This window comes from Phalacrocorax aristotelis, chromosome 15 (assembly GCF_949628215.1).
Source record: "Phalacrocorax aristotelis chromosome 15, bGulAri2.1, whole genome shotgun sequence".
NCBI classification, from domain to species: Eukaryota; Metazoa; Chordata; class Aves; order Suliformes; family Phalacrocoracidae; genus Phalacrocorax; species Phalacrocorax aristotelis.
In genome coordinates this window covers 9,295,117-9,320,725 of record NC_134290.1, presented here as the reverse complement: position 1 = coordinate 9,320,725, position 25,609 = coordinate 9,295,117, and the positions used below count along the sequence as shown (strand labels likewise).

Sequence of the window (25,609 nt, the reverse complement as noted above, 5' to 3'; positions counted from 1 at the left end):
CCTCAGTGAAAAGAAAACACCGAGTGTTGCAAACTAACATCATTAGTGTATTCTTATCAGCATTTTAGATTAGAATACCTTTGAGTTTCATTGTTAACTCCAATTTCTATGGAAATTCTACAGAAACCTTAAGTAAAAGCAAATACTGCTTTTACATGGACGGCTGTGAAACAAGACTAACTGTTGTTTCATTTAGGTGAAATTATTGCTTTAAAAAAAAGGAAAAATGTCCACGTCTTTGTATTACATGCATATTATATTCTTTCTAAAGGTGGAATTTATTGAAATTCATTTTTTCTGAAGTTATCTAGAAACAACAACTTGCTAAACAGCTTACAAACTATGCTCACGTATATTATCAGTGTTTAACAAAATGTTTCTTAGAACCATTTTAAAGCAGACTTAAAAAGAAAGGAGAACCCTGACGTCTTTATTTGTTGAAACAATTGCTTCCAAATTAATCTCATGCCAACTATGAGACTGTCAGAGAAAAAGACAAACATTTTTAGCCTACAAATCCTTTGAAACTCCTTCTATATCCACTCTGTTGTTCTCTCTGAGAAAGTGCCCTCACATCTGAGCTTTTCACTGACTGTTGAAGCAGCTTGTGGTATGGAAAAGCAGGCAAAGTTACCACAATTATTTCTAATCAGGAAGTTACTGTTTTAACCTCCTTATTATACCAACATCCTGAAAAAGATATTACTTACCTGCAATTGCTTTTTAGAAGCACTTATTATAGAGTACATTTTTGGTTTTATAATATTCATCCCTACCTTGACTTCAAGAAAAGGTGCATGTGTGAGCATGAATATATATAAATCTATATATATGTATCTATATCTCTCCTTAAGAATTGACGTCTACTGACTTCTGACTTGGGACAACAGTATCAGTAATGCTACTGGGATATCCATGAAAAGATTATGTCATGGGAAAAAAAAACAAAAAACAAAAAACAAACAAACAAAAAAGCCACTGCAAACTATGATGTAGCAAAGCAAGGAGTACAACAACTATTTAAGACCTCAAAAACCAAGCCCCAAATACTAAGTTTGTGTTAAAAGCATTGGCACAGTCAATCCTACTTCTTTTGGATTTAATGAACTTTGCTGCTTCTAAAAATGAACCACCGAACTCTCCTTTATGTCAATTCACAGTCCCATTTGCTACTTTTGACCTGGATTCAAGTATTAATTTTGCAGGTTTAAGACATCTTACCTGAATTCTTCTGGAGAAATGAGTATACATATACAGGCATATGTACACACAACACTGAAGCTCAAAATTAATGCTGATTTTTGAAGTGTTCCAGCTACATCTATAGCAGGTACTGATCGTGGCAAGAGCAAGGGTATGTTTCAGCATGTGTTATACCCAGCAGACTGTGTCATCAGAAATCTTCCACAACACAAATCAGTCTTGTTATTTAAATAGTGAAAACCATTACCCTAGTGTCTTCTAACTCCCTCTGGAGTTTGTCAGCTTTGGTCTTTTCAAAGAGCAGGCTCTGTTCAAGCTCCTTAATGCGGGCATGCTCCAGTTTGGTCTGCGTCTGTTAGTAAAAAGGGAAAGGAAGAGAACACAACGGTGCCACCATCACATGCCAGCACAAGAGGAGGGAGCCACATGCAGGCCGTGCTGCCAGAATCTTCTACCAATGATGAGCAGAGAAGATGCAGTGGATAAAATGAACAGGGAAATGCTATGGATGAGAAAGATGGACTGAAAGTGTAAATGGGCTGACATGTAAAAAAAATTTTTAAAAAGGTAAAAAAGAAATCACAAACGAAGAAATATGAACAAAAAAGTTTCATGCAGCCAAGTAGAAGTTATTTATCAGTACATGAAGTTTTCAGCACAAATTAGAATAGTTATGTAAAAAAAATATGTGTATAATATATCTATACCTGCTCTAACAGGAAGATAAGTGCCTTTCCTTGCCCTCCCACTAACTTTTTAAATGTATTTGGTTTATTTTGTAAATTATTTTGTTATTAACAAGGGGACAAAAATTCACTACTGAAGCTCATGTAACTAATCAAAACTTTTTAACTTCTTTTTTTTTCCCCCTGATAGTAGCTGCATCTCAAGTCCTGGCCATAAAGGTTCTTTTGGCCAAGATCTGGGAACATTAAGGTTCATTTGTCACTATGGTATGAATTATTTTAATAGAAATAGAAAGAAAATAGTTGTCTGTAAGTGCAGAACCCTCCTCATTTCTCCCCTTCGTCCTCCTTCTGGAAGGAAGCAAGCAACAAGTCAGATTCTCCAAAACCGGGTAAAAAAGTGAACCAGTCCGGTTGCTCTATAGTCACTGAAGTCTAAATACATTGAAGAAGATGTGGAAGTAAGTAAAAAAAAAAAAATGTAAGATCTTTGTAATTCTAATAGGCTCCTAAAGAGAAGCAGATGAAACTAAGTGAGCAGGCATCCCCTGCCTTTTGCTTACAGTAAGCAGAATTTTTAGCAAGAACACAGAATATTGGATATTCTGGCTTAATATCCAGATACTCCAGAGGCCCACAAGACAGCGTGAAGTTTGAGAGATGCAGGTAAAGTCCAGCAGCTAGTTCAAATCTGACCTGCACCTCTGCAGTGGGGAAAAGGGGCAGGGGGAGGGGGAGGAACGAGAAGAAATATAAAGAGGTAAGAACCAGGTGCCATGCTTATTTCTGAAGTGCGGAGATTTGAGTATTGTGTCAATCTTGATAGGCCAGCATGAGTTTAAATTTACCAGACAATCCAAATTAAAAAGATTATGAAATTCTATCTTGCTTCACAGTGTCTTTTCCAAAACCAGCAACTTTTCAGGGCTTGCCCACACCCAGAGTAAGGTCAATGCCCAGAAGAAGACTGAATTAAGTTCTGCCTGGGTAGGCTAAGATGTGTTCATTAACCAAAGAAGGTCCATCCATCAGTCTTGATTAAAGTTCTCCACACAGCTTAACTGCAGCAGTTAATTTACTGTGGGACAAAGTAACACAGTAACCCCAAACCCTGTGAACTACTATTAACAGAAGAGAGTCCTGCAACCTGAACAGCTACCCACTGAAGCCTGGATGGAAAGGATCCAAAGGCAGGAAGACACGTGAGTAATTCCAAATCTACAACACAGCAGTGTGTGCCCAGCTGGCAGGACGTGGCTTCTTCTCTGATCTTTGTAATATGATATTTAAAAATCCCTACAGAACTGTGTTATTTATGGAGTGACAAGCTGATTAGTACTGCCTCCAAACCAGCCGCAGCAGTTAAAGATCTTATGTAGTCTCTGCAGAGCAAGTGGGATGGCGAGCCTCTTGTTTTGCTTCAGGCCGTTTCTCCTCCAAACACCATATTCCTTCTGACAGGATCAAGTTATGTTGCTTCCCAAAAGCATGCAGACATCTGGTGTTTTAAATTTTTAAAACATTTTTCCGGCTGAAAACAGTTGGCTGTTTTATTATGTAGTTATTAGATCCAAAATACTAAAAATCCACAAATACTAAAAGTTGCTTCTTAGATGTGTCTATTTTTTGAAATTCCGTAACAAGTTTGTTTCTCTATCAATGGAAGATCTTCAGTGTATACAGGGGAAAAAAAAAAAACTCCACAAGAATACTGATTACTGTTTTTGCCTCCCACAGCCTTTGAAAATGGAACTAAGTATTCTAAGGAAAATAACACTATTTTACAAATGGCTATAATTGAGTCCCCTCTCTGAGACAGGTTAGTATTAGTTCTGTTCCACAACAAAATTGTAAGTCTGCAAAGTAATCTATTTTAGAAAATTGAATATTCATACCTTCCTCGCTCTGATTCACGAACGGGATCTATTAAAAACCAAGAAGCCCCAAATCTGATAGTTGCAGAATTCTCCCTGTATGACTTCGCAAAATATGCTATCTTAAGTTTTTCTATACTACAGAAAACCCAAAACACTTTGATCATTAGTTTTATACACATTGCCTTATTACTGCAAAGATCGAATATACTATCGCTGATTACTGGGGCTTTGTTTTAATCCCATCTCTTACATATTACAAAGGGGAGTAAGTTAAAATCCTACCAAAATGGAAACAAAAATTAAAAAAAAAAACAACCCACCAACAAAACCCCAACCAACCTTCAGAAATCTTTGCTGGACACCTTTTTTCCCTTTCAGGGCATGAGGGATTATCCTTTAAACAAGTCTAATTTCCAAGGGACAGGCTCCAGTTTCCCTGAGGTAAAAATCACTGCAAAATTTTGAATCACTCAAATTTCTCTCCTGATCATCCAGAGAGAAATGTCTAAATGATTATGTTTCTCTTCGAGGAAACCCAGAGCACAGTAAACTGAGAAGAGCAGAGTACTACAAAAAGAAGAAAAGAATTTGATTGTAAACCTTAACTTGGATTAAAAAAAAAACAGAAAAGAAAAAAAAACAAAAAACAAAACACAAAGGAAGCATCTTTACCTTCTCCAAAGCTTTGCAGTTAGATAAAGAGTGACAGGGAAATGGGACAGGCCTTATGCTGCCTTGGACCTTAAAGAATTCCACTCAAATAAACTTCAGAGACCAGTCATCAGCTATTTTCAGTGCTTGTGTATTCTAACTACTTTTCACTTCAAAATAAACCTTACTGTTACCTTCTCCATCTATAAGTCAAACTGCGGAATTGTGCTGAAGCCATAAATGCTGATAATCATTCTAGGATAGGGGCAAGACAACCTTCAGTCCCTTCGTGCTGGGATGACAATCACAGAACACGACTATGATGAAGCATTAGCCTAGAAACTAAGTGATCACCCGCTTCTCTCCTTCAGAGAGTGAAGACGTCCATTTTTATGGAAAAATTAGAATAGGGAAATCAGGAGTAAAGATAGGATTAAACAGGGAGTGCACAAAACAAGAGAAAGGAAGGGCACATGCAGATTTACTTCTAACACACCGTGAGCCTGATTGGAAGAATAGAGGAGACCCAGATCGCTGAAGTAGCTTCGCAAAAGGAACACCTAAGAACGCACAGCAGGAAACCAGTTTTAGTCTTGAGAACTTCCTATCTCGGCTGGGAATGCAGCAGAGGAGGCAGCCTGGGATAAACTTTCCTGAGTTCAACCAATGAGAGGGCTTTTAAATTCTACTACTCTGAGATATAGAAGCAGGAGGACCGCTTAAAACATCTTGTAGGGCAATTTCTGTTATCCCATAGCATATATTTTTCCTACGTAATTCAAAGAGAAGCTACCTGAAGATACAGTAAAATCAGACAGCTTTGCACACTAATTCTTCAGATGTTTTTAATCATCTCTTCTCTTAGCATTTCATGCCAAAAAAAGAGAAACAAATAAGGGTAGGTGGGGAACACACAAGTTTTCTTTCTCTGAAAAATTAACTGGCTAATTGCATACTGCATCTGTTGAACAGCAGTAGGAGCTCATACGAAAGCATGCAGGATTTTGGGAAGAGAGCAACCAAAATCCTGCATTTAAATGAAAGACATTTCAAGACCATGGACAGTCATTTTCTACAAGCTCCTACACTCTTCAATTAGTTTCAGAGTTTTTGACCCTAAAGAATTCTAATGAGACATTCGCCCTCTCTTCAGTTAATGGGGATTACAACGTTTAGTCATTACACACATTCTCTTCAATAAATGTTGAAATTGCTCTGAAAGCAACATGCACACAAATACTAGAGTCAATGTTTCAATAACAGATTATGCAGTTAGTGAATAAGTATAAGCATTTTCTGCACACAATCTGTTAACATGGGATGTCTCTGCACATTTAAGTGCCCTCTTACATTTTCTGGGTCTTCCGAAATCTGCCTCTTTCGCTATCAGTAAAATTAAAAAACAAACAAACAAAAATATTTCACCTGCAGACTTATCACTATCATTTGAACACAAACAACAGGATACATTTCATTGTCTTGAATTCAGTTTAAACTCTTGAAGTTATGCAGCTTGACAAGCCAGAGACTTTAAGATGGTTTGCCATGACTATCGACTGATTTAACAAAAAAAAAAAAAAATTTTAAAATTTTCCATGGACTAAACAATAAAAGGAGCGTTCTATGAAGAGTCTAGATAGGTATCTTAAAATGAATGGAAGACTAAAATAAAAGAAATGTTATATGAAATGAATAATTTTCATAAGGCTAGCGCTTTAATCATAAATGTTTCACAGGAACACAAGTTAACTAAGTTTGTACTTTATGCTGTGCAAGAATTTCTAATATTTTTCTGATTAGACAGCAATGGAATAGAACAACTAAAAAGTATATTGCTTTTTAATTTGAAATTTGGGATAAAAATTGGCAGTGTTCAAACGTCCGAGAGTAATCCTTCATTACATGTTTTCTGTTCTGATTGTGTAATAACATACAGTGTTTTTAGCCCAACATTACAGTTATAAAAACAGTAGAAAGATAAAAATGGCACACATTAATTGCTGTTTAGGTTTTGTGTGCAATAACTACCAGGACAAAACATTCTTTGTTAACCAATCTTCCCTAAGGAAAGCACAGGGATTATTTAAAAAAAAAAAAAAAAAAAAAAAGAAATTGATCGAAGACAAACAGGACTAATCTTCAATATTGATTTTCAAAGGCATAAGTATTAACTTGCAATTTCATAACTTCAATATGATCTTTTTTGTTGGTGGTTACTTTTAAGCAATTTCAGAAACATCAGTGTGATATAATATAAAATAGTGTAAAATATCAATAGGTAAAGGTTTCTATAAATTAATTACTCTAAGCAACTACAGCCATTGCACAGTACAATGCTTGCTAAAGCGTGTAACTGAATTAAGGGTGCAATCCTGTAGTGTCAGGATGGTTAGCTTACTCAAGGACTGCAGAGCTGGGAATCACTTTCATGTGCTTTGTATATGCTTGGACCAGTATTGCATTTATTAATAATTTCTGCCTTTCTCGTCTAGAGAACAGTACACTTAATCTGAACTGATTGCATTTCTGTGTCCTACGATATATCCTGTTTACAAAGCTGGAGATATTTTACCTCTAGATCTCCTTTGGTAATGGATTCTTCTTCCACACGGAACTGAAGGTCTTCAACTTTCCTGTGGGCATAATTCATTAAAATTCAGACAACTTTGAAAGAAGATGCTTTCAAGCTCACTTTTCAGTGGCAATCAGAACTACAGCGACGTCATTCTGACTGTACCCACGAACTGCCAGAAACATTAAGGAGGAATCTCTCACAGGAAGCATCAGGGAGAAGAAAAGCCACTGTCTTTAAAACAGAAGCACTGACAAAGTAAGGCATCAGTCTTCCTGCAGCTCTGCAAAGAAAGTATTTTGTTGCATTTTCTGACGAGTTAAAAAGAAAACCTTTAAGTTATCACTGACTCTCTCATTCTTTCACCGTCCTCAAAAGAGGTGACGTCAATGAATAGTTTCATCTCACATTCTGTATATTCTACCATTCACCTACAAAACAGTCAGAAAGTTAGGACACACCCAAGACACCCATGGGCCTTCTAGAAGTGCGCTGGTTGACTTGCATCAAAACTCTAGCATAGACAAACATATATTAGCTGTCAAGATGAACTGCAAGATGCAGAATGGGAGTGCAAGCAAGAACACCGACCTGCCTTGCCCACACAGGAGCCTTAGCATGAGAAGACAAAGTGAGAAGCTGGTATCTGACTTAAAATTTGTAAAGAGTTATTTCTTCCCTCCCCCGACTCTGGCATACCCCAATGAACAAGGGGCTGCCAGATCTCCTCCTTTCCTCCTTGATCCTTTCAACACTGTAAGATGTTGCGAAGGAAGAGACAAGCGTGTCTTCTTTCCTTTGAATTACACACATTGCTGGTGCCTGCAGCTTGGCTGACAGATGTAGAAATCACTGCATCAAAGAGAGTTACAAGTGATGGATGTCTAAAATAAAAGGACAATAAGAACCTATTACTGGAAATAGGTCTCACCAATGTGCTTTGGGAAACAGAGGATTAAAGATTATTTGACTTTGAGTCACTGCAGAGGCTGACTTGAATACATATTACAGAGAACTTTCAAAATAAATAAGCCTAGAGCTGTTAGGAGGAAGGAGAAATATTACACTGCCGAAGTGGTGAAATGTTTTCCCGACTGCAGGACGTCACTTTGGTGAATGGGTAGCAGGCACGCAGCGGCACTGTCACGCTGCCTAGCAACACGCTGAAGGTGAGCTCAAGGCCATGGAGGATTGCGGTAAAACAGACCCCCACCGACCTGGCACTCAGCAAAAGTAGGTCCACAGCCAGGCTACCGCAGGTGCTGCAAAGCTGTTTTGTTTTGTTGGTTGGTTGGTTGGTTGGGGGGGGGGGGGGGGGGGGGGAAGGTGTTTTTGGGTTTTTTTGTTGTTGTTTTAATTAAAAAACCCACTGCAGTATTTCATAGAAAATTTACAAATAATTCCAGACCTAACTCTACTGACTGTTTTGGAAATTCAGTTGGAGTGCGTCCCACAAAAAGGCAGCATGAAAATTGTAAAGGAATTGCCCAGGGTTTATCATTGCATTTTCTCATTTGTGATTTCTAGTTTTACGCAGATCTTTTAGAAAGGCTGACATCTGACTGATTTCAGGGGCACACCCAAGCCTACAGGGCAGACTCACAATGGGTTTCTGAACAGACTCTTGCTTTTCAAAAGCCTTCCAAATCCACCAAAACAATTTATCAGATTATTTCCTCACCTACCCATGACCTAATAATTTACCAGGTTATATCCTTTTCTACTCCACCTTACCTATCTGATAATCTCAGTTCCTTTCCTCAAATGGTTATGAAAGGGAATTAGAAAAGGCATGAAAATTAACAGCTTTAGTGATTTTCCGGTAAGAGACAGACCTTACCTAGAAGCACATTACTAATAGTAATAAATTATTCACAAGACAACTAAACCGTACATGCCTAATCCAGCACTGTCAGAAAATGAGATTATCAAAATTTTCATTTGGAAGTGGAAGAAGAGTGTTTCAAGGAGATCAGGTATGATCCATTAATTTTGTATGAGTAGGAATAAAATCCTTCATAACAAAAAGCAATACTAAAAGGATCAAGTTGCACGAAATTCAGCTATAAACAACAGTTAACAGCCTCTGAGCAAGTACACTTCCTTTGGCTTTCCCTCCCCATATTTGAGAGGGTTTTTTTACTATTAATTTTAAGAAACTGCAACATGATTTTATACAATAATTGCCCATATCTGCATTATTCAAAATTTGTTTCATATTTGAAAGTCACCACAGCATTTACTTTTAATGCAAAGTTTGTTTTTAACAGCGTTATACTAATGAAGACAGTGTTGCGTTACCTTTTCTCTTCCTCAAGCTGATTAAGAAGCTCCACTTTCTCCCTATCGGCAGCCTCCACCATAGCTCGTAGCTGGTCCATTTTTGCTTCCATCTCCAGTACATGCTAGTCAGCAGGAGGAATAGGAACAAAATCTACTAAATTGGGCAATACATGAATTTTTTCCAAGTTATGTATCTATACCTCAGTAATCACTATTTGGTGAAGTGATGGGCCAGGGGACGGGAATATTATCATACTCATATAGGTATATAATAAAAGATGGTAGAGATGTGTAGAGAAGTTCAATGAAAATTAGTTAAATGAAGTAGATTTGCCACCTCATCAAACCAAAGCTCCCACAAGGAAGGTCTCATAGGTACGGTCTACTTTAGTTTTAGAACACCACCTTTTACTCCCAGACCTTTTCAATAAGAAAACACAATTTTGGAAATTAAGTCAATTGTATCAAAGCCTCTGTTTTAAGAACAGCAATACCGCTCTTACCCGATCATGTCCATCGCGAACAAGTGCTAATTCCTGCTCTATCTCCCCTACGTGACTGGTTGCTTTTGCAACTTCTGCCCTCTCCAGGTCCCTTTCTGCCAGGAGCTGTTCAATGTGTTGCTGTTTCTCCTTCAGTGCCTCCTGTAGTGCTGTGGTACCGGAAATTTTTCTTGCATACCGGGAGGATGTTTCTGTCAACTTCACAAAGTAAATACATTAAAAATAATTCTGTATCAAGCAAAAACAAGGGATATTGCCAGACTCTACAAACATTGGGTTAGTAAAGCAAATGCTTTCTGTAACCTACTGTACATGTAAATTACTTCATTTTCTAGAATTTGACAATGGCCATACATGTGTAGTAAGACTGCTTGTACCAATCGGCAGTAGTGTGTAGGAGACAGAAGGGTCCAAGTGAAAACAAAGGGCTGGCCTTAGTCGAAGGTCTTCTTAGTAGACTCACACAAAGGCTAGCTCATTATGTTTCTAAGCATCTTTTTGCATTAAAAAAAGAAAGGCAGTCTTTTAGCAAGTTAAAACATTGTGCCTTATCAATTATTATCAAGTCATCACCTTGCCTCACCAGCAACAGTATATATAACATTTCCAAATGCTCTATATCAAAACCTTTTGGAACTCCAGCTAGCATTTGGCACCTCTACTATGGCAATAAAACATCTAGGATGAAAAGCATTTACCTTGACCTAAAAATCCAGCCTTACAGCTAAAACCTTCTGAAGAAGAACAGCTGGTATCTGTTTAAAACATATGCTTATTTCACTTGGAATTAAATTATTTCTGGGAAAAAAATCTGGAAGATTAAACTTCAAGAGTATAGACAAAAATGAATCTATCTGGAGAACTATAGCTAAAATGAACCTTAGGGTCTTCCTTGACCTTGTATGATCTCTGCTCCACTGAATGGAACCAGTATCAGTAAAAGTTCAGCATGGCCCTGTCTTCTACTTCCTCAAGAGTTTTTGAGCTAGAAGCGAAAGTAAATATACTGAAATTATATAGCAAAAGTGAGCATTACTTGTGAAAACAGCAAAAACTGGACCAAAAAAAAACCCCAATACAGCTCATAAAAACTGACTTTAAGCTTAACAGCTCAGAAATTTGTCTAAGTATTAAATGAGAATGACATCTCAGTTAAAGCCTTATTTAAAACAAAAAGCAATACACAAAGGCTTCCTCTTCAGTTACGTTAACCTTTATCTCTATCTAATAGTAATTGCCCACGAATAGGAGCATGTTTCTTCCATGATCCTTTCAGAGATCAAAATGTTGAAGAACAGTTGCCATATACAGCCTGGAATGCTGGCATTGGACAACATCCCCAACAGAAAGCAAAACACGGACGTATTCTCCTGTCATCACAAAACCACACTTCCCCTTCTGTTACCATGGCTGTTACACAATTGCTCTAACTTGTCTACTCACAGCCTTGAATGATATGTCTACAATTCACTGCAAATGCTGTATCAAGTAACTGAAAAGGTACAAGATAGAATAAACCATCTTCCACCTTGATGTTTAGATTAGTTGTTTCAGATCCTCAGTTTCTAGAATATAGCTCATTCCAGAATGTATTGCTTTTTAACAATTCTAGCTCTTCAAATCAAACTTAATTCCCGATTCCAGAAGAAATCCAGATGGTTTCAGAGAAACATCAACTTCCTTCAGACTTAGAAATAAATACAAATTGCATCAGAAAGCCCCCTTAAAGCACCCACTTTGACAGTTGCTTCTCTTACACAGGAAGAGGAAAACAGCAAAAGCCCTGAATAATTGAGAAGACTATGTAAGAATCCAGCAATTTTCAGATAAGTTATAGTTTTCCTAGAAATTGAAGCATAAAAAGTCTGCTGTGTCAAAACTGGTATCAGGAAATCCTGTTTCTTCAGCAGCTTAATTTTTAAAGAAAAAGTATCAGAATTATTTTGACAGTCCTTTTAACTTGGATGGTAACCAAATGTTCGTGTTGCCTGAGAAAATGAGTTGGAAGAAAGCTGAAATGTTAGTTCCAGTAATAATGGATTATAGAAGCTTTATATTTTACAGCCCAAAGCATGCAAAAGCCCTGGGTCATAACACAGAGGCAAAATAAGCAAATATATCGTTGATATTTACAATGTGTAACGGTGCCTTCTTGCTGCTTAGAGTATGATAGTATATGGAATAAAATGTAGAGGTCCATATTAACCCTTCATTAGCTCATGAAGCCCTGACCCTGACTTAGCACCATATGCTAGTGCACCAGTTTCAAACTAGAGGGCACTCTGCAGCTAAAAGTGCAATTTCCAGGATGGATTAAGTAATAAAGTCCCACTGTTAGTGCCAAATAAAAATACCTTATCACAGAAAGCACAAGGGATTAACCCTGTTGCCCTGACCAACTGTTGACCTCTGCTCGCTTGTAATCTGCTTCAGTTTTGAAGGATGACAGTAAGTCACCTCTCTGTTCTGCACCTGTTGGTCAATGGGACAGTATGCCAGCTATCCAGTTCCAGATCAGTGGGAGTGATCTCTCTCTAATTAGATGTATTTATGTACTTTGATTTTAAAAAAGGAAAAATCTAGGGTGACTGTGGAAAAACCCAGTTATTTCTATGCTTTTAATTGCCTTAAAAGAGAGATGTTTTAAAATTCAGCTTTCCCAGAAGATTTCCATTTTACTGCTGCAATGCAAGATTAGGACATTTATGTAACAGAGCAACTTTAAAAGAATCCGTAAGTGTATTAGGTGGAATTAGTACTGTGTTAGAATTCACCTGAGCCACTGTACTTTGCAACATTTAGCCTTTATGAATTCATAGGATTAAAACCAAATCTAAAAGAAAAGAAAGAGGCTTCTTGTAAGCAGACTTGATAATTGCTACTTCTGTATTTCTCAGCTGACTCATCTCTTTAAAAGAAAACGTTTTGCATTTTAGACAATTTGAAGCTTCCTGCTTAATAAAACAAGTTTGATATATGGAAGCTTTAGTGCATACCAGATCCTCAAACACAAACCCCATATGACAGAGGCAGTGCTAGGAGAACGAACAACTAAATGGAGATTCCAGTCAAAGAACATTGACGCCTTTTCAGTTTGTTGGCATCACAAGCCCCTTTCTTATTGCAATAACTCAGTTAGCCTGAATTAACTGTGTAAGCTTAAATATTCAAATACTCAGCTACTCTTCAGGGCTAGCTAAGATTTCCTTCCTTCATGCATGCTTTGAATGAAAAAGGGAGCACAATTAAATGTATAGTGTGCTCTGTCCAAGATCCGTTCTATTCTCAATTTATGCAGGTAGACCACAGGCAAGTGCCACGTGTATTCCTGCATGGGAACGTAAAGCATGCAACAGAAAAAGAAGCTTACTAGTCCTGTACGGCTTGGCTTGCTGCTTACTGAAGATGCCACAGAACTGAGAGAGCTCAGGGAGGATGCACTTGGACTACGTTTCAGGGCTGTGGGAGTCGCAACCACTTTTCGCACAGTTGTCTTTGCTTTCGCTGGTGTGGTTGATGGGAATCCAATCTTCGTGACTTTGTGGACTGGAGCAAACAAACCGTATTTTGGCTGACACTGAAAGTACCTTTAAAGAAGCAAAGCAGACAGATGAGAGTACTAAATTAATTTCTGTCTTTTAAGATACATGGTCTGGTTTCACAAAAAAACCTACATCAATAGTGTAAAAGTATTAAAGGACAGGGTAACAGCTGGTGACAATCTATATTAGACTGCAATTTATTTTTTTAACACTAGATTTGCAAAGGGGACTTAAGAGGCTGAAACAGCATGATTATATCAGACTACAGAAATTCAACAGAGAAAACTCTTGAGCTAGAGCTGTTTCCTAAAAATTCCATTCAGATTCAAAACTTAGTATGCATAGCTTTCTTCTTTGATACATTCCTCTGAGCTGCCAACAACAAATGTGATAACAGAGAGTTAAAACTAAAAATCAGATTTTAACTAAATCAAGTAGTTTTATATTACATACATTCCTATACATGTATGCATACATACATACATAAGATTCTACAGAATCTTACATAAATCTTTGGTTGTATATGAACAAAAGACACTTAAAATTTTAAGTTATGATCACCTATGTTAAGGTGGCACAATCCTTGTAAATCCTCTTTTTAGTGAGTTAAAGCACTGTTCTTTATACCAATGAGAAAGTTAAACTGTGCTGTGAATTAATGCCCTCTAGGTGTGATTTATGGGAGGAACCAGCTATACTGTTCCCAGTCTTTACTATGAGGAGCTATTGATATACGATCTTTCAGTTCCTGTGATGCAGGAAGATTTCCCTTAACTTCAGCTATTAGATACCCAGAGATATTTTCTTAACTGAGCAGTCATTCCAAGCTGAGAAACCAAGCAGACATTCAAAAAGCAGGAAATTTTGTTTTCCATTACCAGTCTATGAATAAAACTCACATGGGAGTAGGAGAGATCAACTAATCCCATGAACGTGGCATTGATGCAGACTTTCAGAGATGTGTAGGCGTCATAAAATTCAAATCAGTGTCTAACGACCCCTCACCACCATGAGCAGACAGTCAGGTTTACAGCTTACCTACTTCCCTTGATATAAAGTTTCTTGTAAGATACTAAAAGACCAAAACAGAACACAGAGATGCAAAGTCTTTAAGGCAGCTGCTATCTGATGATAGACTAACCTTGTTCCAGCAACGGCTCCATCGTTCTTTCCCAGAGGTTCATCCAGTTCTACTCCACACCATTCTCCTTTAGCAAAGTCAGTTTCTCCCAAGAAACGTACAACTCCAGCTTTTGTTCCACCAACCTGAAGTGGTAAGACACACAACTGCATTTAATACATTTCCAAATTTAAATACCAAATGGAGGTAAAAACCTTTCAGTACAACCATGTTCACAAAGCACATTAATGATATGATCCAGTTCTTATTTCAAGCTGCATATTCTTTTGCCTATGAGTTTGTTTTAGTATGTTGAACAGATCTTCACAACCAAATTACTTACAGAAGGAAAAAACCACACCAATCAAACAAAAACAATACCAAACAAAAAAACCAACCCACCCCAAAATCAATTCCCTAGCATTTAGCTCTGCCCAAGTTGGTATTCAGGAATTGGTCACTATTGAAGGCCACAATTCTATCAGGTGACTTGATATGGCTATAAGATTAAAAATATATTTAACAAGACTCAGTATAATCAGTGTACTGAATGCAATAGATTTGTACTATAGTTTCTCAGAAATTTCTGTCAGCAAAGAAGGATTTCTAAGAACTGCTTATTTCTTATTCTAATTCTGCAAAGAAACGAAATGAGAAATCTCGTATTTTCTCTAAGGAATAGTTCCGATAAGCTACATAGTACAACCCTCTTGCATTTAAAAGAACTGATATAAAGCATAATGCTGTGCACTTTGCAAAATTTTAGATGCAAACTGCTATTTGAATTCTCTTGGGAGGGGATAATAATTTTCTTTATCTTTTCTTCACTTTTCTTGAAACAAAACCAAAAACCAAACGCTCCTAAATGGAAAACTAAAAATCAGTTGTTTTCAAACTTAAAATATGAAATCTTTACAGCCACTCCAATTACTTACGATGTCTGCAAGGTACAGTTTTTCATAATGCCCGAGGCGGGGGAAAGAATTGAATTAAGCAAAGCAAAGGGTGTTCAGCGTGACTGACACTTGCCAAGAAGGGCCACAAGCCAGAACTGCAGGATTCCTGCAGGTCAGAATGACAATACATTGTGCCCTATTTGTGTGAAAATCCGTTCAGCCTACATCTAGCATTACGGAAACAAGGAAATGTTAATGCAAGCCTCTCGAAGAGATTCACTGGATTCAACACAGACTTTTTCAGGGCCATTGCTTTTTTTTTCACTTTTATTTTCCAGCACATATTACACAGTGAGGAATATTTTGTACCCTTAGCAGCGAGCCTGGATGTAACCCACCAACACAGAGACTGTAGTTTTCCTTTTCATATACTAAAAATTATATTAGGATTTCATACAATTTTTACATTAGACATTCTATTTCTTGGGGGGAACTTCCCAGGATAACTAGAGAACTTCTTGTGCCATAAACTAAGGTGCATGATCACAGTACACTAGATAATTAGTATTAATACATTTGGGAAGTGTTCACACAAGAGGTTAACCAGGAGGAATCTAGGAATGGAGGACGTTATCTTGCAGGAAAGCACAAAGTGTCCACAAAGTACTAAGTAAGTGTGCAGTAGATGCCATGCACATTTGTGCTGTAGCTACTGGCTCATCAACTTCCCAGAGCCGACACCTCTGTTACCAACCAGGCTTCAGCTGATGAGAAAAAAAAAGAAAAATCCTAATCTACACTAACCTCAGAAAACCAGGGAAGAATAATTAACCCTTTTTTATATTACAAAGTGAGAAAGCTGACAGACATCTTTCATCCATATTTAAGGTGGAAGTCCTCTTCTCCTCTCTCATTAAAGGAAGTCTTGAAACAGCATTTAACCTGCAGGTCACTTTTTTACCTTGCTTTAAGTGGCACTGTAGCACATTACTCTTCATGGAATAGAAGTACACAAAGTTATCATGACTCAACCTAATATAGTAACTAGTAGAACATTTGGTATTTGGTGTTCTTGGCAGAGAACAGACAAACTTCCTCTCTCAAAAAACAAGCACGAGTACTGTCTTAGAAAAAACAGTCATAAATGGCCAAGAGAGCCACATGGAATCCTGATCTCCTCTGTGGCACAGGGGTGAAGAGGGAATATATAACATTGTTTAAGTGTTTCCTGGGAAGAACCATTCCGTAAGTCACATGTTGTTCACCTCCATACATAACCTACTTTTTCCTAGTAGTTTCGCATTAACTTAAGTACAAACATCAAAATAAAATTTAACTGAGCAATATGAGAGAAATACATGCATGTGTCTGCGCTATCAGTCCATACTAGGTCTTCCAAGTTGCCCTTCTTATTTCTTTACTAGCAAGACTGGGGTTTGTTGTTTGTTAGTTTGTTTTGTTTTGTTTTGTTTTGTTTTCTTTAATGATACATTTGGAAGACATCTTTAGGTGAAAAGACTGGTTGGTTCTGTGAGTACTGTTTTCCTATTTAATTTTGTACTGTTGTCTGCCTCAATAAACAGAGTTAAATCAAAAGAGGCTGTAAAAAACCCATTAAAGAAATTAGACAGGAAAGCTAGAACAATAGCCTAGATAAGGAGCATCCTTTCAAAGACAATAGTCAGGTCTGCGGTTGTACAGAGGGATTCCTTAGCTCCTTTTACAGAACTGTTTAGCCAGGCCAAGGAATTTTATTGCAGTGTTGTGGAGCGGTGGTGGTGTTGTTCTGTGCTTGGTGGTTTTTTTTAACTTAATTTTATTTTTTTTAAATAAACAACATAAGACAATTACTGAAACACACACACAATCTTTCCACAGGAAGGTAAGAGGGGCACGCAAGATAACAGCTATCTGAAGCACAGTAGGGGGAAAGGGTAACTACACGCAAAGACTCCCAGAGCCAGGAAAAACTGTTGCAATCTGTTCCCTCCAACTCAACGTAATGCTAGCTCCAGGATAATATAGATTGAACTTGGATGCAGAACATCCATTCCTTTTTTTCATAACTTTGCCCTGTTCATCTTCCACATTTAGGTAAAAAATGTATTGCATTTGTTTTGAAGACATTGCATTCAAATCACAAACCAGGAGACGCAACCTGGAAGAAAAGCTTTGGCAATGACCAGTGCCCATTGGACCTGCTACAGCAATCACAGTGGTTGTGCATGGGACTGCAACCCAAGGCCCGGTGGGAGTGAGCAAATGGAGGAATTCACAACCTGAGAACATATGGGGATGCACAGCATGAGATCCCCAGGAGAAACAGCTCTGTGACTAGTCCTGTAACCATGGTACCAAGGTTATTTTAAAACAAGATGCAAGGAAGAATGCCAAAGAATTTTTGGTTTTTTCCAAACTTAGTCAAGGTTTTTTGAACAACCGGCTACTACATTTCTGCTGTCTTCAAATATTGAAATGTGTAACCTTACCCATAGCAGGAATCAAGAGTACACTGTGGCAGTAGAGTGCTCATAGTTTTGCTCAGATTCAAGCAAAAACCTTCTAAGTCTTCAGCTTTAAAGTCAGGGTCAGCACTGCTCTATAAAGCCTGGATCTGTTGAAGACTTCCAGTCATTCAGACACACCTGCCCCAAACAATATATTTACCTCCAGCTGCAATTAAGTACTTTGCGTGTGACAACACACCTACCTTGAAAGCATTTAAGAAAATAATCAGTTATTCCCTTGGTAGTACAATGTGAGGTGCTATTGTACAACACAGCGTGGTAAAGGTTTTTCTATGCATAAAAGTTGCTGTACATATACAGACCTGGTGTTCTAAAGGGGAAAAAAGATTCAGATGTCGTTACACTAAATTGTACATACCTATACGTAAAAAGAACTGTACGTACAGAATTATAGCATTTATATAGATTTATAGAAAAACTATTTAAAATTTTAAGAATTATAGCAAAAAAAATAAAAACAAAAAAAACCCCATACCAAACAAAAAAAAAACCCCAAACAACTAGTTTGTTTGCCAGTAGATCTACTTCCCAGTAATGCATGATGGACTAAAAAATTAAAAAAAAAAAAGGCCCAGTTTCTAAAAGAAACAGGGAAAAAAGTTTAATAAAAAGTTTCTAAAAGTTTTATGGAAAAATGGGGCATCACTACCATGAAGCCAAATCTCCATGACCTTCAATCATGCTAAGGCAGGTCACTAAATAATAGATCAGAGAAAACAACTGCCAGACCTTTTTTTAGTCAGTTATCATTCTCAATATAGTCAAGCTGTATATATATATATATAAAGCAATAATATGCCAGAGAATCTAGGTTAGGCTGTGGGTGATTGTGGGGGTGAGGAAATTTGCTTGGAATTCACTAGTGTTACATCAAACACATGGGAAAAGTGACTAAATTCCATTTATCACATTATAACTAAGCTTACATTAGTTTGCTGCAATGTAAAGTGAAGTAGTAAAATGGGTTTGTGAACCTGACGCAGCTAAAAACTTCCTGATGAAAACACATCGTGATGAGCAGGTAAAACTTTGTGAGAACCTTTGTAGGTCTGCATTTCCAAAGATAAGTAGAAGTAGGAAACAAATAAACTAGTGTAATCCAGGAAAAAAGAGATGGTCTGAAAAACGAGACTGCTATTTAAACAGTACTCACTGAAAAGTACAGATCTCTCTGAAAAGGGGATAGCCACTGTCTGAACCTTTGTCAGTACAACACTATCACTCAACTCAGAGAAGCTGAGCAGAGCTGAAAGGTGAGTAGCAATTGCCCTGCCTCCCCTTCTGCCTGAGCACTCATTTATGGTGGCTCTTGAAAAGCATTGCTTGGATATTTCTGTGTTTTGTCACCCAGACACTGCTTCCCGCCCCCCCCCCCGGGCATATTCAGAACCATTCAAACCACAGCATGTGTAACATGCAACACTTGAAAAAGCAAAAAACATTCAGACAAACAAATGCCACCTTTGAAAAACCTGGGATCTACTAATTGGAACCTTCTTTCTCTTGTTTCTCAAAATTTAGAGGAACTATTTCCAGCTGGCAAAAGCAATTGTATTTAAGTGATCTGTTCACCCATGCAAGGCCAGAGGGAACTATAAGAACATCTCCTCTGGCTCTCCTGAAACAGGTCTTTACACTTCACCCAGTTACATCTGTAATTAACCCTGTAACTACTGAGCTAAGCTGCATGTGTTGATGTTTTTAGATCAGAGCTGATATCCATCAGAAAACATGCTTCCACTGACAGTCCCTTTTCATAGTTAATCACTCCATTGTTAGAATCATATTTAAATTTGAAATAAAACAAATTTGTGGCTTCTAGCCACTGGCTCTCACTATGCTTTTATTTGGAAGATTGTAGCCCTCAGCAACTGGCATCCACCATGCAAGAACACACGTTTTAAGCAAGACACCTCAATTTTTCACTTTGTAAATGGAACAGATTGAGTTCTTAAAACCTTTTATTGCAAAATACTTTCTCTTGCTTGAGTCGTTTTGCAGCTGTGTTCTGAATTCCCACCAATGTTTTCAAGTAACTAAGGATGTAACTATATAGGGTATTTGAGTACTAACCAGAAGCCTGGTCAGCACTGATTAGAACACCATGTATTTTCATTGGTCCTTCTGCCACATCAACTCACAAACTCCTCTTCAGTACCTTTAGCTCCTGATCTTCTGTCACCAGGCTCTCCAGCAGAGAGCTGCCCATGGCTGTTACGCAGCTTATGCTCTCATTCTTAGGCTCATAAGCTCTGCAATTGAATGCAAAATGCAACCAACAGCTTGGCCTGCTGGGAATGAAATGACAAGTCCCACTGGACTGCTCCATGCATATTGTTCTTCACGCCTCTGACTGTCCAGAGGTTTCATCAGGAATGATTGACGATTACATCCAGAGCATGGACCAAAGTGCTGAATAGTATTAGCGCTAGATTAGCTCAAATTAAAACCACAGTAGCGATCACATCCAATGGTGGTACCAAGCAAACAACTTTGTTTTGGGGTGGGGGTGGGATGGGTGTTTGCCATCCGTTTCCCAGTTCTTAAATATATCAGTGAAGTCCAATGCTAATTTTGAAGTTAGACTGATAGTATTAAAAAAACCAAACAAACAAAAAAACAAGCAAAACACAACCAAGCCACCACACAACAGTTTTCTTCATTAAATCTATAGTTTCAAAGAAGGAAGTAAACAAAACTGACATGTTTTAATTGTCAACATCTGGTTCCTCTGTCAGTTTTTGCCTTTTTTTTTCTTGATATTAGACAGTCTAGCTTCAGATTACCCTAATTCCTTTTAGAAATATCTGCATAACATCCGACACTTGATCAAGGCATGACTAGAAGACTGCTAGAGGGTCTACTAAATTTTAAACCTGCCTCTCTTAATTCAGATTTTTCAAATCAGCAATTCTGTAAATAGCAAGATTAATTATTTCAGTTCTCCTGTGGATTAGATATTATGGTCGAGTGACTTTGCTATCCAAAAATGCAAGAGTGACTACAGCTATTTCTATTGATAAGAACAGTATTTAGACAAGACCTTGATCGTGTGGATTCTCTCATGTGCAAAAATCTGTTAAAGCAAATTGCAGCTTTTCCAAAATTGGTCATTAGATTCTCTACCTTCTATTGGGCAATTTGTTTCCACGAAACTTGTAAGGACTTAATCTTTGAAGCCTCTACATTTCTGCCCAATTTGGTTGCAGTTGACTAGCAAGTTCAAAACCAAGGCCAAAGCAGGCAAAGTAATGTGCAGTAAGACATTCACACAGACACAGTGCTATCACACCACCCCTCCCTTCCAGAAGAAAACAGTTTAATAATTAAAAATTATCTGCTGTTGAGGTTCAAGTCATTCAATCACCTCATTCGGTCAGAAAGGAAGCAATACAAAAAACTAACAGGAATTCCATGCTACAAAAGCCACATGTGAATTTGCCACCACAAAAAAAGTGAAGGCAAAGACTAAAAATAAGTAAATAGATCATTATTTCACCCATCCTATGTTGAAATGCGCAAGGACAACATGTTCCTGGATATCACTCCCCTTGGGAAGGCAGGGGGAAGGGAAAGGAAGGGAAGGGAGACAGGGAGCCCACACAAAAAAGTAAATGAGTCTTGCATGAACCTACTATTAACAAAGCATGTGGAAAAGTCACCTATTGCGGCCATTATACCCCAGTAACTCACATGCAATTTAAAGTTAAATAAGGTGTTGCCAAAACAAAATGACTTACAATTAGACATAGCTCACACCTTGCTGCAGTAAGATAAATTTAACATGTTATTCATCGGTGAGCAGATAGGTGACCTGAAAAATGCTCAAATGTAACATCAACAGAAAGCCGCAGTTCTCACAGAGAAAATTGCCAAGATCATGAATTACAGACAAAGCCTTTGGATATCCTCTGTGCTTCAGCTACATTCTCACACATATATTTCATGCTGTGGCAACCACTTCACAAACTAATCTACATTATGCTTTACAGTATCCAAAATACTATGTCTAAATATACATACATACAAGAATTACTTTCATCCTTGACTTAACATGCCAAAGCCACCAAAATACCTTACAGTCAACTCAGCTTAAGGATAAAGCAAAAGCACGACTGAGCAGTTAAGCATTGGGATACATCTGCAGTCACAATAAATGAGGCTCAGACAGCTCCAGCGGAGCACACAACAATCCCATGTTCTCAACTTCCAAATTTTTCTTCCTTTTCTATCCTCACATGCATTGTGGCAAGGTATTTTTATACTGCTTTAACTGTAACAATGCCAATGAATATTCTTCTGACAGTTAAACACTATTACAGATTTTTAAATAGACTAATGTCAGAAGTGCATTTTCTTTTCAGAATGTTATAGAAATTAGAAAATGGGAAACTTAAAAATACCACATGGACAATGCAGGATTAATTTTTAAGGGAAAAATTTCTCTCTACATGTGAAGTTTCTTTTCCCCTTGGTTGCTTTTAAGAGTACTGGAATTTAATCAGTTGACAGACTTACGTCATGTTTACTTGAAGATAGGTTACATGGGTGGAAACAAATCTGACAATAATCTCCTATCAGTCTCTGCCTATTACATCACTGAAGAACTTACTATTAAGGACTATTACTATGAAATAATGAGGCAAGAAATAACTTGCAGTGAGCAGTGTAAAACAGACAATAAGAAATTAGACGTTACTCATGCACGGAGAGTAACTTTCCAAAAAGGCCACATCAGCATATGGCTGTAAATCTAGTTTGCAACCTTTTGTGACCATATGGATGGAGGCCCAAGTTACAGCTTTACAGCTCAGCTTCAGAAGCATCAGATTTGGCAGACCATGATGAAGCTGTAACTGGTTAAATGAATGAAAGCACTTTAATCCCTTGAGAAGGCTAAGGTCCCTTAGGTTGATAAGATTTATTTATTTATTTAAAATACAGCATCTGGTCCCTCCAGGGAAAAGCTGAATGCTCACAAAGCTGCTTCAACCTTTGGTAGGTGCAACGGTTGTCACACGAAGCAGGTTTCCCCTTATGATTTCAGCCAGCTGGGTTTGTTAGGTTGGTTAGTTCAGGGGGGTTTGTTTGTTTGTTTTTTAAATCAACATTGCATTGGGCTCTTAAGAAATCATATGTGTTTGCAGTACCAGGGCAAACAGGTTCTCTGGCTGCAACTCAAACAGGAACGGGCTTAGCCTGAAAGTAATTTGTATTTCTGAATTAGTGTTCAGCTATTCTTTCCCCATCTGGTTTAGCACCCAGGGACAACAATTCCACTGGTACAAGAAGGGTTCACTTTTGCATAGGAATTCTTATTCATGCTAGGTTCAAAATGCTGAAGCTACAGTCTAACTTTCAGCAGGCAAATCAACTACAGTTGTGCTGAAGAAGTTGCACTCTGACATTAACCCAGTAAAGGCAGGACGAGTGTAATGAAGAAAATGCAGATTTCCACATCAACACTTCCTACTTTACAGCAATCCCCAAATATGAGATCAGGCTGCCCAGAGTTAATGTCCTCTCTCTAACAACTAAATCATATCCAGATCACAGAACATACTTCAGATGTTAAGAATGGAAATTATGGTTAATACAGAGCTATTTCAATTAATCTTTGCATTTATAACTTTTTCTTTTGTTTAACTATATTATTTTTTTCCAGTAAAAGTTAGATAACAATGCAACAAATGAAAAGCTGAATAATAAACTGTTACATATCAGAAACCACAAATCTTTTATATATGTACTTTATCTCCCTATATTTCCAATATTTCTACATATTAACATGAAGTATTTCCAAATTCTTGTTAGTGAAAGGAAAACTACTGCTTAGCTTCAAATCAACTAGGCAATTAAGTACACGCTTGCTGAATATGGCTCAGATATACTGGGATTTGAGGGAGACATACTTCTCAGAGATTTCCAAGACAGCAGGGGGCTTGTGGGCTGTTTTAACCTAATTGTCTTTCAGGAGTAAACTACAGAAATCTAAAGGACCTCTCCTTTTGCACTGGAACATTGATTTGGGGGTATAATACTTCAGCTCGTGTATTCACTTCACTTAGATTGATTTGCTCTTCATTTGCTTTGACTCCTCCAGAATGTCAAGGAAGAGAACTTCTAAGGAAACACGACAATGGGAATTTCTCCACAATTATTATATTTCCCTTATGGACACTGATGCCTACCATGAGCTACTTTTTAATGTTTCATCTTGATTTAATGGCCTGGAACATGTCTTCTTCAAATTGAGGGGGAAAAAAACCTGAAAAAGTTGCAGTTGACCTGCAGTAAATCTACAAGTACTTTTTCCTGCAGGCATCCACAGGAACACAACTCAGCTGACATACCACATACCTTGAAGCACTGTCTGTCTGTTTTGACATTAATGAAGCCTTTTTTTTCATATACAGGGTCTTTTGGAAAAAGATGTTTTCTTCCCCCTGAAAAAGCAAGCCTGTTTGCTTTCGCGTCTTTTTATCCCCGCGCCTATTGCATAGTTCAGCGGAACCTAACATGAGTTAATCTAAGTAGACCTGAATTTGATAATATATAGGCGATCGCCTCACAACTCTATTTGCAGTGGAATATCTTTTCTATGACAAGCATGAGAGTATCCCAAATGCTTAGCCTGTATGTAACCACTATTGTTCCTAATGTTATCTGAATTAAGGAAAGATCTTGTAGGGCACCTGTCATCGTTTCCAAGTAAATCAGGGATCTGTACATTGGAAGCTTCCTTTATTACTAAATCTAAATATTTTCTAAAGATATCAGCTCTCCCATAGAAGTTTGAGGAGACTCTATACCTAATGCTACATGGTCGCATATAATTCTAACTTTAAGTGCACAAAAGACCGGTGAAAAAACTAGAGATCAAAGGAATAAGAAAATAAGCTTAAGAAATTTTTTCTATCTAAACATAACAACACAGACCATGCTCTACATCTTTAAAAACCTCTTAAAGATTTCTTTGCACCCTCAGCCTTTAATCAAACTACCTCGTCCCAACACCACTGGCTATGAATATCTGATGGAGTAGTTTGCTATGATAGAATGGAGAAGCAACCATGAAGAGTTCACAGCTTCTTTTCATCTTGGTAGGAAATCAAAAATGTTCCAGCAAAGCTTAGCTGTTGGGAATGTCAGTTTGTCAAGCCTGAAATGCTTTGAACCCAATGTGTCAGGCTCAATAAACTTCTCGGAGATTTACATTTGTATAATGCAAAAAAGAAGTTGAGGTGAGATTTGAATTGGTAAATGCATTTCTCTGGCATTTAAATATGTGTCAGAATGGCCTCTTGTTTCTTGATAACCCAGATTGGGCGTGAAAAAAAGCCGTATGATTTTTGCCTTTTTTGTTGAAGGTATCATCTAAAAACAGCCAGTTGCCAACAACAACCACCAAACCAAACCAACAGAAAAATTGAACAGGTTGAACCCAAGTAAAAAAAAAAACAAACCTCGAACAAATTGAAATACTTCAGTCTAACACTACACACCCTAAGATCACACACAAAGTTGAGCCACATCTGAAGTCCATTCTAGAATGTAATCTTAGCTGATGAGCTCTGTCTTATCCATCCTCGAATTTGCCCTTAAGGACGTACTTTTCCAGTTAAGTATTTTAATAAGGCTCCCAAGTGAGCTTTTGTCTATCATGAATTCTTTGTTCTGCTGAACTGCAATTCTACACTGCTGGAGGCTCACCGTTTTAAGACACAATTCTCAGCAGTTGTTTTCCC

General features: G+C 37.7%; 1 protein-coding gene across 12 annotated transcripts in view; it reads right to left on the bottom strand.

The window, feature by feature from the left end:
- The window catches only part of CLIP1 (CAP-Gly domain containing linker protein 1), a 73,370-nt gene that overhangs the window by 30,488 nt on the left and 17,273 nt on the right, over positions 1-25,609 (bottom strand). For 6 of the 12 annotated variants that reach the window (XR_012663258.1, XM_075110687.1, XM_075110696.1 and 3 more), the window contains exons 4-10: positions 14,459-14,583; positions 13,146-13,362; positions 9,776-9,973; positions 9,291-9,394; positions 6,990-7,050; positions 5,768-5,800; positions 1,451-1,555 (exon numbers count right to left, since the gene is read on the bottom strand). Coding sequence is in view for 11 of the 12 variants with exons in the window: in XM_075110687.1 (XP_074966788.1) it covers positions 1,451-1,555; positions 5,768-5,800; positions 6,990-7,050; positions 9,291-9,394; positions 9,776-9,973; positions 13,146-13,362; positions 14,459-14,583 (843 nt within the window). In the remaining variant the exon portion in view is untranslated. The remainder of the gene's footprint in view (positions 1-1,450; positions 1,556-5,767; positions 5,801-6,989; positions 7,051-9,290; positions 9,395-9,775; positions 9,974-13,145; positions 13,363-14,458; positions 14,584-25,609) is intronic. The other 6 variants (XM_075110693.1, XM_075110698.1, XM_075110695.1 and 3 more) reach the window with 3 other exon arrangements.